At 42.0% G+C, this 15,037-nt stretch overlaps 1 protein-coding gene across 3 annotated transcripts in view; it reads left to right on the forward strand.

Annotated features, from left to right (window-relative positions):
• Positions 1 to 15,037, forward strand: part of stat4 (signal transducer and activator of transcription 4) — a 27,418-nt gene continuing 12,381 nt past the window's right edge. For 2 of the 3 annotated variants that reach the window (XM_054787093.1, XM_054787095.1), the window contains exons 1-9: positions 26 to 105; positions 171 to 310; positions 393 to 528; positions 9,412 to 9,510; positions 10,090 to 10,182; positions 10,272 to 10,350; positions 10,444 to 10,529; positions 12,954 to 13,105; positions 13,917 to 14,075. In XM_054787093.1, coding sequence (XP_054643068.1) covers positions 183 to 310; positions 393 to 528; positions 9,412 to 9,510; positions 10,090 to 10,182; positions 10,272 to 10,350; positions 10,444 to 10,529; positions 12,954 to 13,105; positions 13,917 to 14,075 — 932 coding nt within the window. In that variant the 5' untranslated portion in view covers positions 26 to 105; positions 171 to 182. Of the gene's footprint in view, positions 106 to 170; positions 311 to 392; positions 529 to 9,411; positions 9,511 to 10,089; positions 10,183 to 10,271; positions 10,351 to 10,443; positions 10,530 to 12,953; positions 13,106 to 13,916; positions 14,076 to 15,037 lie in introns of all 3 variants that reach the window. The other variant, XM_054787094.1, reaches the window with a different exon arrangement.

A 15,037-nucleotide genomic window follows, 5' to 3' on the forward strand; every position in this document is an offset into this window, starting at 1 on the left:
GGGATCACTTCCTGTACTGAAGTACAATGAAAACGAAAGTCAAAGGGAAACGTGCACATGGTCGAGTACGTGCCACAGACTGACAATCAGCTCTGACTCCCGCAGGTAAGAACGATCACAAAATCCTTCACTTCCACTTCAAACGTTTACCAGGCTGCCTTTTCTGGCAGAAGGTCAGCAGTATGAGCCAGTGGAAGCAAATCCAGCAGCTGGAGATTAGACTCCTGGAACATGTGGACTATTTGTATGATGACAACTTTCCAATGGACGTCAGGCAGGGTCTGGCCGCCTGGATCGAGGGTCAGGATTGGTGAGTGCCTCTTCACTCCTGCTGCATCGAGAACAAACATGAATAGGAGCTCTATGTGCTGTATATCTGCTGTCTCTTTTAGGGACACAGCCGCCGACAATGAATTGATGGCAGCCATGCTGTTCACCAACCTGCTGTCCCACTTGGAGAGGCTGCGCTCTCAAGAGCAGAACTTCTTGCAGAGACACAATATGAAAATCATACAACAACAGCTCCAGGTGTGTCACTTCTTTGTCCTCCAAAATCCAACACTGCTGACGCTACCTCGCTTTTTTAGTCGTAGGAGAGCAGGTGGGAAACGCGTGTCCTCTTGGTATCTGAAGTCTTTGTGAACCAAAGTTTTCTTCTTGGTAAATGAGCAATAAACGTATGTTTAGGTGGTAAGAAACGTTTTTTTTGCAGAATTTGAGCTAAAGACACCAGCAACAGATTGTGGGAAATGTTTTACAAAAAAATGTTTGTGTGAGTTGTACGTGAGGCGTGGGCCGCACAGAGCAAAGGGAGAAGTCAGAGTTACTTTCTTTTTGTTCCTGTTCAAAAAGGCAGCTTTGCAGAACAAACAAGTGAGCCTCAAATGGTTTCCTGTGTGCGTGTGCTCAGCGTTGTTCAAGGATGTTTGTGGCTTACCCACGTTGTACTTGCTCATGTCTCTTGGCTGTGCGTCCCCCCCCCAGCTCTGGGGTGACCAAGGTGCGGCCCCGGGTGCCTCTTGCGGCTCACGGCACGTTCTAAAAAATAGAATTTAGCAGGGAAACTAAAAAAAAAAGCAAAACGAACTAAAACAACATTATTAGCAAAAATGCAAAAATCAGGAATCATTTTAAAAGAATAACGGCAAAATATTAAGAGTTAAAAGGCGTCATTAGAAAAGGTCACAATTTTATGAGAATAACGTTGTACTATGATGAGGGAAAGTAATGAGATTTTAGTAGCATAAAGTTGAAAGAAAAGTTCTTTTTTTAAAGTAGCAATATTATGAAAAAAAGTTGTACTTTGGAAAATTAGGTTGTGGAAAAAGTTATAATGTTACAAGAGTAACGTCCAAATATTATGGGAATAAAGTCAGCATTAAGAGCGGAAAATCTACAAGAAGAAATGGTTGGAAAATTACAAAAAAACAACAGCAGAAATAATTTTTTTCAAAATATTCTGGGAAAAAAAGTTGCAATTTTACGAGAATAAAGCCTCAATATTCAGAGGAAAAATATGAAAGAAAAGTAGGTCATTGTTTTAAAGTTCTAATACGATGGGAATCAAGTCTTTATGTTATGGGTGTAAATGAATACGATTACCGGAAGAAAATTTCTGAAGATTATTTCACACCAAAGTTGAAATATGTTGAAAATTAAAAAAAAAACAACAACAGCAAAAATAGGAAAAAAAGAGCAAAGACCAAAGTTCATCCTAATAATAGGTTTACCTATGACCTACTTTCTGGAAACACATATAACTTGTTAGCATATCTACTCGTGTTGCTTTACAAAATATCAAAGTGGCCCTTGTGTCCTTCCATTTTTCACTACGTGGGCCTGGTTGGAAAAAGTTTGGACACCCTAGCTGAAGTGCAACCTGTGGAGTACTCTCGTCAACACAGTGCGAATGTGAGTACTCTGTAAGTAGTAAAGTACTAAAAGTACACTACAGTCGTCCATCGCTACTTTGTGGTTTGCTCTATTACGGTTTTTCAAACTCAAGTAATTTATAAATTCAGTTATTAGTGTAAAAAATATGCATATCTAAGCTAGTTTAATGTATTCTTGGTCTAAATGAACCATTTTCAAGCATAAAAATGGCTACATGAGCAGAAATACAAATATAAGGCATACAGAAGACACGTTTAAAGACAGGATATGTAGTATTCCACACTGATCACTAGGTGTCAGTAACGTTACTGTAGATGGGTGTACCGTGTAGTTCTGATGCTGTTTCGAGTGCGGGATGTAGACGGCAGGGACGTGCTGCATGCTGGGTTAGAGCGAGCTTATAGAACATAAATCCCTAGAACAAGAGAACTAGGAAGTGTTGAACTGTTGATGCCCTGAGTCTTTTTCAAATAAAAAGGCTTACTAATGTACGGGTGTCATTCTGCTGCCATTACATTACATTGATGAGACAATAACCACCGCAGGAAGTACACTCCAGAAAAGTACAACAACAAAGGACTCTCCCAGTGTAATGTGTGAGTCTATATTATGTTTTATTTATGTCTTATATGTCTTATTTTCTGTTATTATAGCTACTATATTGGGTAATACGAGTGTCAAGGTGACTATAGGGGTGCTATCTCATGTCTACAGGGCTCTAAGAATGTTAAAAAGCTGCATTTAGAAGGCTTTAAACAGGTTTTCAATGCTCTAACTACGAAAATATTCCACTTATAAATAAGGAATCCTACTTAGCGACACTTATCACGGTCTGCACGGAAGCAATTAACTGCGATAAACGAGGGATTACTGAAGCTACCCTTGTTGAAAGCTCTGAAACCTTATGTTTTACAATGTGCTCTTATGTGCAAGATAATGACAACATAATAATGGGCCCTCGGCATATTGGACCACTAGAACCGCTCAGCTACATGTTGAAGAGGGCCGCACAGATGGAAGGGCCCAAGGGTCGGACATGCGACGGTCCGTGGTACTCGCTTGACACAAGTAACCACATTTTGAACTCTTTTAATGTACAAAATTCTACACCATTTTTTCATGTATTTATTCCTCTACTTTGTCTTACGCCGCCTCATTTTTTGTCCGCCCACATTTGTCAACCGATTCAAACCAATCCAACGTCAAAATGTTAGGCTCGTGGCTTGTAGGTGTGGACTCGTCATCTGCAGAAACTGAGTCACATTTGTTGATGGCTGAAACCATCAAACCCAGAAATGGTTTGGACTTCTCTTGATGACGAACAAAATGCTTGTAATTCACTGAAAGAGATTTGAAAAGAGAACAGAGACGGGGACGTTTACTAACGCATTTTGTCGTCAGAAGTCAAATCAAGCTGCAGTAAAACTACGGTAGTTCACACGCTGCACACTGATGCTCAGTGACACTGACGGCGTTCTTTCAGCTTTAAAACCATTCAATTGGATTTGTTGAAAAGAAATGAATAAAATTAATAATAATAAAATGAATAAAACAGACACTATTAAACTAGATGAAGCAATTTTGGTTATGTGCGAATGCTGAAGTACAATACAAACGTGGTGAAATCTATTCACCGTCTGAGAATTGATACAGTGGCGGCTCCAGCTCTGCGGGTCACATGGGCAATTGACCAGGGCGGCATTCTCAAAAAATCCTTTTTACTAACGCTCAGCGCTCATCATATCCTCTTCAAGTCGGAGCGTACGTGTGGCAGATGGGCGCCCTCTACAGGCGTGATACTCGCGCCCCCAACTTGGAGCAACTCGCTGCTCAAACGTGCTCAAACCACTGGCTCAAACGTCCACCACGTGATGTGGATCAAACTAAAAGAGCAGCGAGGGGGCAGGTGCAGCTGGGCACAACAGTAATTGCTAAAAAATGAAGCATACCTAACTGCTAATGTTATCTTTGATGAATTATATGAGATACCAAGCGTGTCAAACATGTTATTTCACTACGAGAATGTGAAATAAAAAGGCTGGAATTGTGAGTCGACATGAGTTGGTTTAGCCTTGACTGCTAGTTGAACGACTGAGGGAGATGATGATTAAAAAGTGCAGTTAATTTGTCAACAAAACATGGAAAAGACAAAGTCAAAGCCATCAGGTGCACAATTTAGAAAAAAGAGGAAAGAATAAGAAGATAAACGGGTCAAAGAGAAAGGTCTGGAGCTATAGCATCACTTTATTATAAGGCAATGGTTTGGCTGGTCCTGCAACTTATACTCCAGAGAGACTTAGTCTGAATCCCAATTCTACCCCTTAACCCTTCCCCTTCGTTTTACCCCGTGTCAAGCGTTACCTCGAGCCAAGGGGAAGAAGCCACTAAGAAATGGGACACCACCTGAACCTTATTACATCATCACCCTTCACCGCTTGCTGGCTGTGACACAGGCAGATGAGATCATTCAATGGTTTAGAATAAATGTTTCCTTCCATAAATCTCTACATTATTTCAATGTTATGTAGCCTTCACAACACCTTTTTAAAAACAAAAAATAAAAGGCACACATTTGTACAAACTGACATTTATTGAGGAAAAGGCTTCTTGAGACGTCATCTGTACTTCTGTGTAGAAGGTGTCGGACGTTTCGCTCCTCATCCGAAGAGCTTCGTCAGCAAACTAATAAGTGCTGGTAGCTTAGGCCTTAAATACAGTAAGAGTGGGCGGAATTGGTGTGCCAACACCCTCCTCCTATTGGTTTGTTACACTAAGCCTGGGCGGAGCAGTGGTATAATCCTATCCTGTTATTCACACCTACGATAAAAGGGAAGTGTCGCTCCCTGAATTGGGTATGAACGACTCTGATACTGGCTTGTTAGCATCTATTGTTCTGGCTCGGCCCTGCCTTCACCTCATTTGCAAGACTAAGAGCTGTGGGTTTTGGTCTCAGTAACCTGCTGAACACAGGGTCCAAATTAAACCTCAAACCACCATTCCGATTCAATGATGGGTTCTGTTGTTTGACAAAAATAGCTTCCTTTACTCCTCTTTCAAACCATCTGTTTTCTTTGGCCAAAATCTTAACCTCGCTGTCCTGAAAAGAGTGATTGGTAGCTTTCAGGTGTAGATGTACTGCTGATTGAGGACCACTAGCATTGTCCCTGCGATGTTGATAAAGCCTTTTTTGGAGCATTTGCTTAGTTTCCCCAATGTAGTGCTCTTTGCATTCCTCATCTTTACAGTGGATTGGAGCCTTGTCTTTAGGATGCACTAATTTTTGTCTCAGGGTATTTACTGGTTTGAAATAGGTAGGAATTTTGTGTTGCCATAAGATCCTCTGGAGTTTTTCGGAGACCCCCGCTACATAAGGGACTACCACTCCTCTCCTTTTTGCTTCTGTGGGCTTTTGGGTTTCTTTCCCTACTCTCTTCTTTTGACATTTGTTAAAAGCCCACCGTGGGTACCCACAGGTTGAGAGCGCTCTCTGGACATGTTGTGTCTCCTTTTTCTTTCCCTCAGCACTAGTTGGTATTTGTTCCGCTCTATGTTGGAGGGTCCTAATAACCCCTAGTTTATGTTGTAGTGGATGGTTTGATTCAAAAAGCAGGTATTGGTCAGTGTGTGTGGCCTTTCTAAAGACCTCTGTAAGTAGCTGTCTGTCCTTTCCTATAATTACCTTGCAGTCTAAGAAGGCTAGTTGGTTTTCTTTAGTGTCCTCGCGAGTAAATTTGATATTGGTGTCCACCGCATTGATGTGATCTGTGAAAGACTGAATTTCTTGTTTTTTGATTATGACAAAGGTGTCATCCACGTATCTAAACCAGTGCCTTGGTTTTGTCCCTGAGAAGGATGTGAGAGCCTGTTTCTCCATCTCTTCCATGTACAGATTCGCCACTATGGGTGAGACTGGTGAGCCCATAGCACAACCATGAATTTGTCTGTAGAATTTCCCTCTAAACTGAAAATATGTGGTGTTAAGGCAAATTTCCAGTAATTGGCAGATGTGGTCAGCACTAAGTTTTGTTCTCCGATGCAGAGTTGAGTCCTCGAGCAGTCTCTTCCTCACCACGGAGACTGCTGCTGAGGTGGGGACAGATGTGAAAAGTGAAGTCACATCATAAGACACCAAAGTTTCCTCTGGCTCCAATCTGAGGTCTTTGATGCTCGCCACAAACCCTTTTGTGTTCTCTATATGATGATCAGTGTTGCCTACCAATGGGGATAAGACTGTTTTTACATATTTCGCTACATTGTACGTGGTAGAGTCAATGCTACAGACAATGGGTCTGAGGGGAAACCCTTCCTTGTGGATTTTTGGAAGGCCATAGATACATGGTGTAGCCTCCCCAGGGTATAACCTATGATACATCTGTCTGTCAATTAGTTCTTCCTTCTCTAACTTTTGGAGACAGTGTATGATTTCTTTCTTATACCTACTGGATGGGTCCCTTTTAAGTTGCTCATATGTGTTGGCATCACTAATTAGACTTGTTATTTTTTCTTCGTAGTCCAATGTGTTGAGAACCACTGTGCATCTGCCCTTATCAGCTGGTAAGATGGTGATGCTCTCATCTTTCTGCAGAGCCACTAATGCTTTCCTCTCACCTAACGTGATATTGGACGGTGGTGGTTTGGCACTACTGAGAAGGGCCGATATTCTCAGACGAAGGTCCCCTGCCTCTGTTCTAGAAAGGTTATTGTTCCTGATGGCCGATTCAGCTGCTGTGATATAGTCTACTGTGGGTATCGTTTTAGGAGTCACTGAGAAGTTGAGACCCTTGGTTAATACTGCCTTCTCTGTCTCCGAGAGGCTTCTGTCTGACAGATTTTTGATCCAATTTTCTTTAGTATTGGTCTGATTCCCCCCATCCTTAGTGTTTACGACAAGCTGTGGTCGATTTTCCAATAGAAGTTTCTGGAATTTTCCCTTATGCCTTTCTTTGGTTTTGCTATGGTGCTTCATATAACCTGATTTGGTAAATTCACAAACCTCCTGATAGGTTTCGTGCGTAAGCTTGGTTTGCAATCTCTGATAGAAGGTTTCTACTTCAGACTGTTTATTTTTTATCTCTATGTTAAGTCTCCTAATTCTCAAATTCTGTATTTTTCTGATGTAGTTTTGTTGCATTTTCCTTGCCAAGTGTCCTTGCTCAAGGGACGCTTGCCTCATGCATTTGGGGATTAACCTACTCTGCCTGCATCTAAGATTAAATCTGAGGTGGTTCCTTAAATCTGCTAATTTAAGAGTGGCCTTTTCTAAGCTACGTACCAGCAGAAGGATGTCTCTCCCAAAGTTGGTCGCAATGCGTCTGTGTAGGCTCTCAGTCGTACAGGAGTTGTCCATCGAGGAAAAGGCTTCTTGAGACGTCATCTGTACTTCTGTGTAGAAGGTGTCGGACGTTTCGCTCCTCATCCGAAGAGCTTCGTCAGCAAACTAATAAGTGCTGGTAGCTTAGGCCTTAAATACAGTAAGAGTGGGCGGAATTGGTGTGCCAACACCCTCCTCCTATTGGTTTGTTACACTAAGCCTGGGCGGAGCAGTGGTATAATCCTATCCTGTTATTCACACCTACGATAAAAGGGAAGTGTCGCTCCCTGAATTGGGTATGAACGACTCTGATACTGGCTTGTTAGCATCTATTGTTCTGGCTCGGCCCTGCCTTCACCTCATTTGCAAGACTAAGAGCTGTGGGAATAACAGGATAGGATTATACCACTGCTCCGCCCAGGCTTAGTGTAACAAACCAATAGGAGGAGGGTGTTGGCACACCAATTCCGCCCACTCTTACTGTATTTAAGGCCTAAGCTACCAGCACTTATTAGTTTGCTGACGAAGCTCTTCGGATGAGGAGCGAAACGTCCGACACCTTCTACACAGAAGTACAGATGACGTCTCAAGAAGCCTTTTCCTCGATGGACAACTCCTGTACGACTGAGAGCCTACACAGACACTGACATTTATTGCAAAACAACAAACAGTTGTAATAAACAGCTCATAACCAGCACCGTAACAACATTTATAAAAATAGAAAATGTAGCAAATATACACATGAAATAGAAATAGTATAACAAACGTCATCAACAAATGTCTAAACCTTATCAAGCATCGTTTCAGGTTTAAAAACCTTCGTGTTTTGGCCTCGCTCTCCTCTTGTCGTTGATTTTCTCTCTGATTCTTTCGTAAAAAAGTCCATAATTGCATTTTGTTGTATTTGACTTTTCCATACCGAGATCGTAGCTTTTGAAAGGTCCTGGAGTGCAGTATTTTGTAGTGGCTCAGCGTCTCCTGCAGGAATGACATGTGCATGATGCAATGATACAATAATAATAGTAATAATACTCATAGTAGTATAGTCATAAAAAGTGTGCTGAAAACAAATATAGAGTGATTAACTACGATGTGCTGCGTTGAATGATTAGATTACAAAACGCCAACGTCACTTAGACTCTGCAGCGGGGCTAGCCACCTGCCATGGGCGGGCGAGGGGCATCCGAGCAGCCTCCGCGCTGCCACAGAGCTCGGGAGTATAGAGCGGGGGATGTCCACCCTCCGTGGCAGAGAAAGGGGGACGCTTTAGTCGGACACAACACGGCACTCTCTCGGACAGTTCAGTAATGTAGATTCCCCTCGCTACTTTAAAATACAACTTACAATGAACAGGCTAATGTGGCCGCGATCTCATCGTTGTCTAATTATTTAGGAAATGCAGTAGATTGCAGCGAAGTCAGACATTGGTGTTAGCCGGCTAGTTAGAACTCTAGGAAACCAACAATTCAAAACATGGCGAATATTTACGTGGAGTAGCAAATGATTGAATATACAATAAACCATGAGTGACGTTCCTGCGAAACGCAGAAATTATGCGTAATTATTTACATTTATGTGTTTCTTTCGGTCTCCGTGCTTCTGCCTTCTCAGCGGGTGTTGTAGCTCCGCCTTCCCCTTCGCTTCAAGTGTGGTAGCCTACCGCACTTGTTACCAAGGGGTGTGTACCCCTTAGCACTTATACCCCTTACCCCTCGGTTTAAGGAGAATTGGGACACCGCTTGATTCTCGTGAACGGGCAAAACCTAGGGGTAAGGGGTAAGACGAGGGGTAAGGGGTAGAATCGGGATTCAGCCTTACAGTCTGGAAAATTTGGTAAATGAGACTCGTGCTTATTTGTGTTGCTATAAATGTGTCACCTCAATGAGTTGAGTTTTAGCTTGGCGTGGTTTACTGCAGCAACAGCTATAAAATGACTAATATAGGCCATCTTCAAACACAAAACAGCTTGATTTATTAATTAATATATTTTTGAAAAACCTTGATAGAGTGAAGCCGGTGTAAATATTCCGACTGGGAGTGGAACCTTATTCTTACTGTTGACAGAATGTGTGAGTATCACACTTATAGTTTACCAAATCGTTGTGGTAAACTATACACTGAACAGAAGGCTGCTTTGTTTTGGTAAAGAAACATACAAACTTCTCTTGCAACGTGAAACATTCTCTTGTTTCTTTGTGGATGTACAGGCGAAATATTCAAGTAACCCAGTGGCCATGGCCAGAGTGGTCTCCAACCGCCTCAGAGAAGAGCGGCGGATCCTCTCCAGCGCTTGCATGCAGGAACAGGTTTGTGTGGAAAGTCTCCATTTCTTCTCAATCAGAGGTACTGCTTCTACCAGGAAGTGATGTGTGCCACCCATCACAAACGTGCTAATAATGGGAGCAACTCTGAAGGGAAATACTTTAATAGGACGAAGAAGACTGAAACATATTTTTGGATTCTTATTGTGTGTATCCACTCTCAGGGTGACCATGACCAGATTCATTTCACATTTTTTGGAGCACAATAATGTGTACAGTAAAAAAATTGGCACATGCCAGTCACACCTGGCCGATTGACTTTTGTTTGGTCCAATGTGTACCCTACCTCTCACTTGAAGTCAGCTGAGATAGGCAACACTCCATGAATTTGACAAAGCAAAAATAACAGCATTTTGCAGCGTTGTTCCCTGCAACCCAACCGATCATCGTATTGGAATGCTAACGTTAACAGCTCATGAAATGTGTCCTTGAAAAAGAAACATTTACAAATGTAAATTAGAATTTATATATGAGTTACTGATTGAAGACTGATGCGTGTTTTTTCAGCACACATGCGAACATGGTGCGTAATTGTGTTCTTTCTTATCTTTTTGCTGTAATCAGGGTCCACTGGAGAAGTCACTGCAGAATTCAGTGGCCTCTGAGAGGCAGAAGAATATGGACGGCAGAATTGGGATCATCAGGGGAAGTGTGCAAGTAACTACATCCAGAAAAACAAAGCACGGCTCTATTGATGATTGAATTCTATACAGTTATTACATTCAACCACACTGAATTGTGCACAGCTGATGGACCATGGAGTGAAATACATCGAGGACATGCAGGATGATTTTGATTTCCGCTACAAGACCCTTCAGTCTCGAGGTGAGCTGTGCACACAGCTGTCACAAATATAAGAGTGTTTCTGCCCACTGCTGTTGTGCTGTGAAAAATATGGTGTGCATTGGTGTGTGACAGATCCAGCAGAGAGGAACTCTGACCTGATGAAACAGGAAGTAACAAGACTGCAAGAAATACTAAACATACTCGACTCGAAAAGGAAGGTACGACAAAAAGTATAAGTATAATGCACTCCTGGTCAAAATTTTACAGTTTAAGAATGTACATTTTGCACTTTTGTATCTTAAGGAGGTTCTAAGTCGAGCTTCAAAATGCAAAAAGAAGAAATGGGAGCGAGACAAAAAATGTTTTGAGTTAACAATTTATTACAAATAACTATTAAAGTGAAATAGACTAATCAAAAGTTTAAGACCAGAGCCATTAAAAAACAACATCTTAGAAAAAAAGGGAATTGAAAGTCTATCAGGTATTCACACTGTCATGATCACTTGATGGCAAAGGCAATAAAGCTTTCTCTCTTTGAACGTGGTGGGATTGTTGAGCTGCATAAGCACACCATTGCTGCTGAGGTTGGACGCAGTAAGACGGTCATTTGAAACTTCTTCACAGATCTTGAGGGTTATGAAACAAAATAGTCAAGTTGTAGACCCCAAAAAACGTCACTGGCCTTGAGCTGGAGGATCCGATTGACTGTTCCTCTATCCAAATGAAGGTTGTTACTGATGCCGAGTGTAGTCCAATAACCATCAGATGGTATCTGCCAGAGAAGGTTTTTAAGAAGAAAAAACATCTTTTGGAAGAAAGTTTTATTCTCCGATGTGAAAAAAATGTAATGTTGACGGGCCCAATGGCTTTCAGGGTTACTGGCATGACAAGATCTCACCTGAGATGTTTTCCACATGGCAAAGTGGAGGGGGTGCCATCATGATCTGGGGTGCTTTTTCTTTCCATTCAATGGAACAATAGAGCTTCAGTTGTGCAGGGGCGTCAAATGGCAGCTGGCTTTGTGGAGATGTTGCAGGGGGCATCCCTCATGACTGAAGGCCCTCATGGACATCAGTTCCAAACAGTGGATGCCCTTCGTGAAGCCATCTTTGCCACCTGGAGCAACATTCCCACTAGCCTCTTGGAAACACTGGCATCAAGCATGCCCAAACCAATTTTTGAGGTGATTAACAAGAATGGCACATCTACTCATTACCGAGTCCTTTTTTTAACATTTTATTTCCATTTAGCCAAGGTTCCACTGTACACTGTTTTACACTCCAACATGTAGTGTAAATATACGTGTGTTACAGTATTAAACAATGAATAATACCATTTATTAGGGTATGATATTCATGTGAACATGTTGTAAATGTACTTTTATTGCAATATCTACTTCTATATTATCTACATCCACAGAGAGTTGCATATCCAGGCGAAATTCACACTTAAATCTACATTTTTGTGCCAAGGGACACGACAGGGGCGCACAGCTGGTTGTCCATTACGTTACTTACAAAAAGTATTTTCTGTTGTAACAGTACTTCTTCAAAGTACAGTGGTACTTCAGTTAACATCCGCTGCGGTTAGCGCATTTTTTTGGTTAACATCCAAAAGTTTCCCCAAAAATGTTGTCTCGGCTTGCATTTGCCGGCTTGTTTAGCGTCCAAAATACCATCGAGTTTGTTTACGGCGCGATCTTGGATCACGCGCCAATGACCAACTCTTGTGATACTTGCACGTGATCGGGCAATGCATTGTGGGCCGCGGGTGCTGTTTTAGAGCAATAGCCTTTGTTTGCTGATCTCAGACCGCCAAATTTTACGGCTTAATTGGAAGACCGTCGTCATTTCAGAGGTGTGGCTCTGAGGTGGCTCCGACATTGGCTGCCGTGCACACACACGTGCATGCATACACATCTCGGGTTCATCAACCCAGCGGCATCGAGGGTGACATTGTGTTTCTGCCTGTCTCATTTTACATCCATAACACTCGTTTCTGGTTCCAACAACAAAACATAAGATTCAAATTACCGCAGCATGTTGGCGGCAGGGAGTCAAACACAGCACACGTATCCTCTCCGGCGCACTTCCGCTACATCCCTGCCGGCAGCGGTTGTTGTTGTTTTTTTCATTTTCTATATTAAACAGCAACGTATATGTTTATCGGTTCTAGAACATTGATATTTAGTTTGATATATTTGTTTCATTTTTGCAAACTGTGGTTGCAGTAGAATAATGTGTTTATTGTGTGTTGTTTGGTAAAATGATGGTTCTGTTGTTTTTTTTCCCAACAGAACTCTGTAAAATGTTCAGTTGTCCATTCATTTATAATTTGTGTAATTATTTCTGAGTCATTTTCTGCACGTAAAACTATAATTATTGTCTATAAAATGTGTTTTGTCTCGACATTTTTGGGTGTCTGGAACGAATTCAACGAATTCAATGATATGGGCACAACACACTTACTTACACTTACTCAATTGTGCTGCTCATCTCTCAACTATATGTTCCACATGGTGCGTCTTTTAGGGAATTAAACAGGAAGAGCAATGGTATAACATGTATTAGAAAATAAACACTATTAGCAGAGCTGCATATTCAAAAGGACATCAACTCATTTTTGTTTCGTTCATTTGGTAGGAGATTCTGTCAAAGATGGCTGTTGCCATCAAGGAGGTTGATGACATGATGACGTCTCAGCTCATTCCTGAGCTTCAGGACTGGAAACGGAAACAGCAAATGGCTGCCATTGGGAGCCCGGTGCTCACCAGCTTGGACCAACTGCAGAGCTGGTAATGGTCGCATTCTACAGCAACTGCACACTGAAAATCACGCATGAGGTCTTTATTAAATACAGGCTCAGGCAAAATGATGTGACACATTTGTAGGTTAAATAAAAGGCAAATCAAGTAAAGAAACAAGAAATTGTTTTTATTTTGGAAAAGTACATATAATGCCATTGTGTTTCATTATGTTTTAAAAATGAAATCAGTCCAATGGGATCCATTCTTGTCCACACACTCAATGCAGATCCAGTAGCTGTGAAGGTGGTGACCATAACAAGATGGTGTTTGGAGCTGGTAGGGATCACGTCTACCAAGATTGAAGTGCACACGGAACGCTCGTTGTGTTGCAGTTACAGATTCCATTGTTTTGATCAACGTTTCACAATAAAAGCGCGATGCTCACCAGTCCAATTCATGGCAGCAACTGAAAAAGAAACCAAAAACAATGGCATTTTAAATAAACAAAGCAAAATGGCATTATATGAAAATAATGGCATTATATGTACTTTTCCAAAATAAAAACACTTTTTTGTTTCTTTACTTTATTTGCCTTTTATTTAACCTACAAATGTGTCAGATCATTTTGCCTGACCCTGTATAAAATGCATACTGGTAAGAAACAAATCCTGCACCCATCCCATATACCCACTTTGTGCGTTCCCAAACAGCAATAGGTGAGCGACAAAAAAGTCCAAATAATAGAAGAAGCATTACTGTTTACTGTACAGGTCATTGGCACAGGCATGCACTCAGTCATGAATGTGTCACATTTAATGAAATGAAACTAACACACAAATCTGTTTCTGCCCCCTTTCAGGTTTACTCTAACAGCCCAGAGTCTCTTCCAGATTAAGCGCCAGCTGGACAAACTGGGGGAGCTGGTTTTGAAGGTCACCTATGACAGTGACCCCATCCCCTTCCAAAAACCCCAGTTGGAGGAAAGAGTAAAATACCTCATTTATCACCTCATCAAGAGGTACTATGAACATCACACGGCCCACAACTAAAAAAACGGAGTGAAACAACTCGTATAAGCACATACTATACTGTGGAGAATCTCAGTCATCTGCAAAGGTTAAACCGAGACATCTGGACTGATCCTGATTATTGAAAATGTTTCACCTTTCATCCAAAAGGTGTCTTCTGTTCTCAAGTTTAAGTGTGGAGTCTCCCTGTTTATGTCTCTGATGGGTGTGCACCCCTGGTTGGTGCTGCTGTTGCCTGGTGTGGCTGATGAATGAGCGTCCTGCTCGGGTCCTTTGCCTGCCTGGTGACAAAGCAGCGTCTTAGTGGCCACTCTTTCCCTAGAATGACAATCTTTGGGGAGAGATATTCGGACATACGGACAATAAGTGATGGCACAGACCTCTTCTGTTAAGAGAGGGCTTTTGCTAGTGTCGTGTCTCATCTCTGTCATAGGAGCAGATCCTTTAATATGTTCAAGGATTCAGTCGTTATTCTTAATGACGGTCGTGACAGTCGAACGGTCAACACTAAAAGTGCAGCCATAATTGGGTGTTTTTATGATGCCCATTTTCACATCCATGGTGATGGCTTTTCTATTCCCGGCCACATTTCCACCAGAAGAGCCTCATAGGCTCATAGTAAGTCCAGTCCTGTGTGTGTTTTTACCGCCTGCAGCAGCTTCGTTGAAGGACACTAGCCTTCTGAGGAAGTACAGACGGCTCTGCCCTTTCCTGCTCAGAGCATCTATGCTGGCAGTGCAGTCCAGTTTATCATCCAGATGCACTCCCAGGTATTTGTAGGTGTGAACCACCTCCACACGGTCACCTTTATTGAGAACAGGTACTGGGTGTGTCCTGTTTCTCCTAAAGTCCACCATCATTTTCCTGGTCTTGGTGGTGTTGAGGTGCAGGTGGTTTGTGTTGCACCAGTTGACGTGAAGTCCTGAATGAGTTTTCTGTACTCATCCTCCTG

Source organism: Dunckerocampus dactyliophorus, chromosome 9 (assembly GCF_027744805.1).
Source record: "Dunckerocampus dactyliophorus isolate RoL2022-P2 chromosome 9, RoL_Ddac_1.1, whole genome shotgun sequence".
NCBI classification, from domain to species: Eukaryota; Metazoa; Chordata; class Actinopteri; order Syngnathiformes; family Syngnathidae; genus Dunckerocampus; species Dunckerocampus dactyliophorus.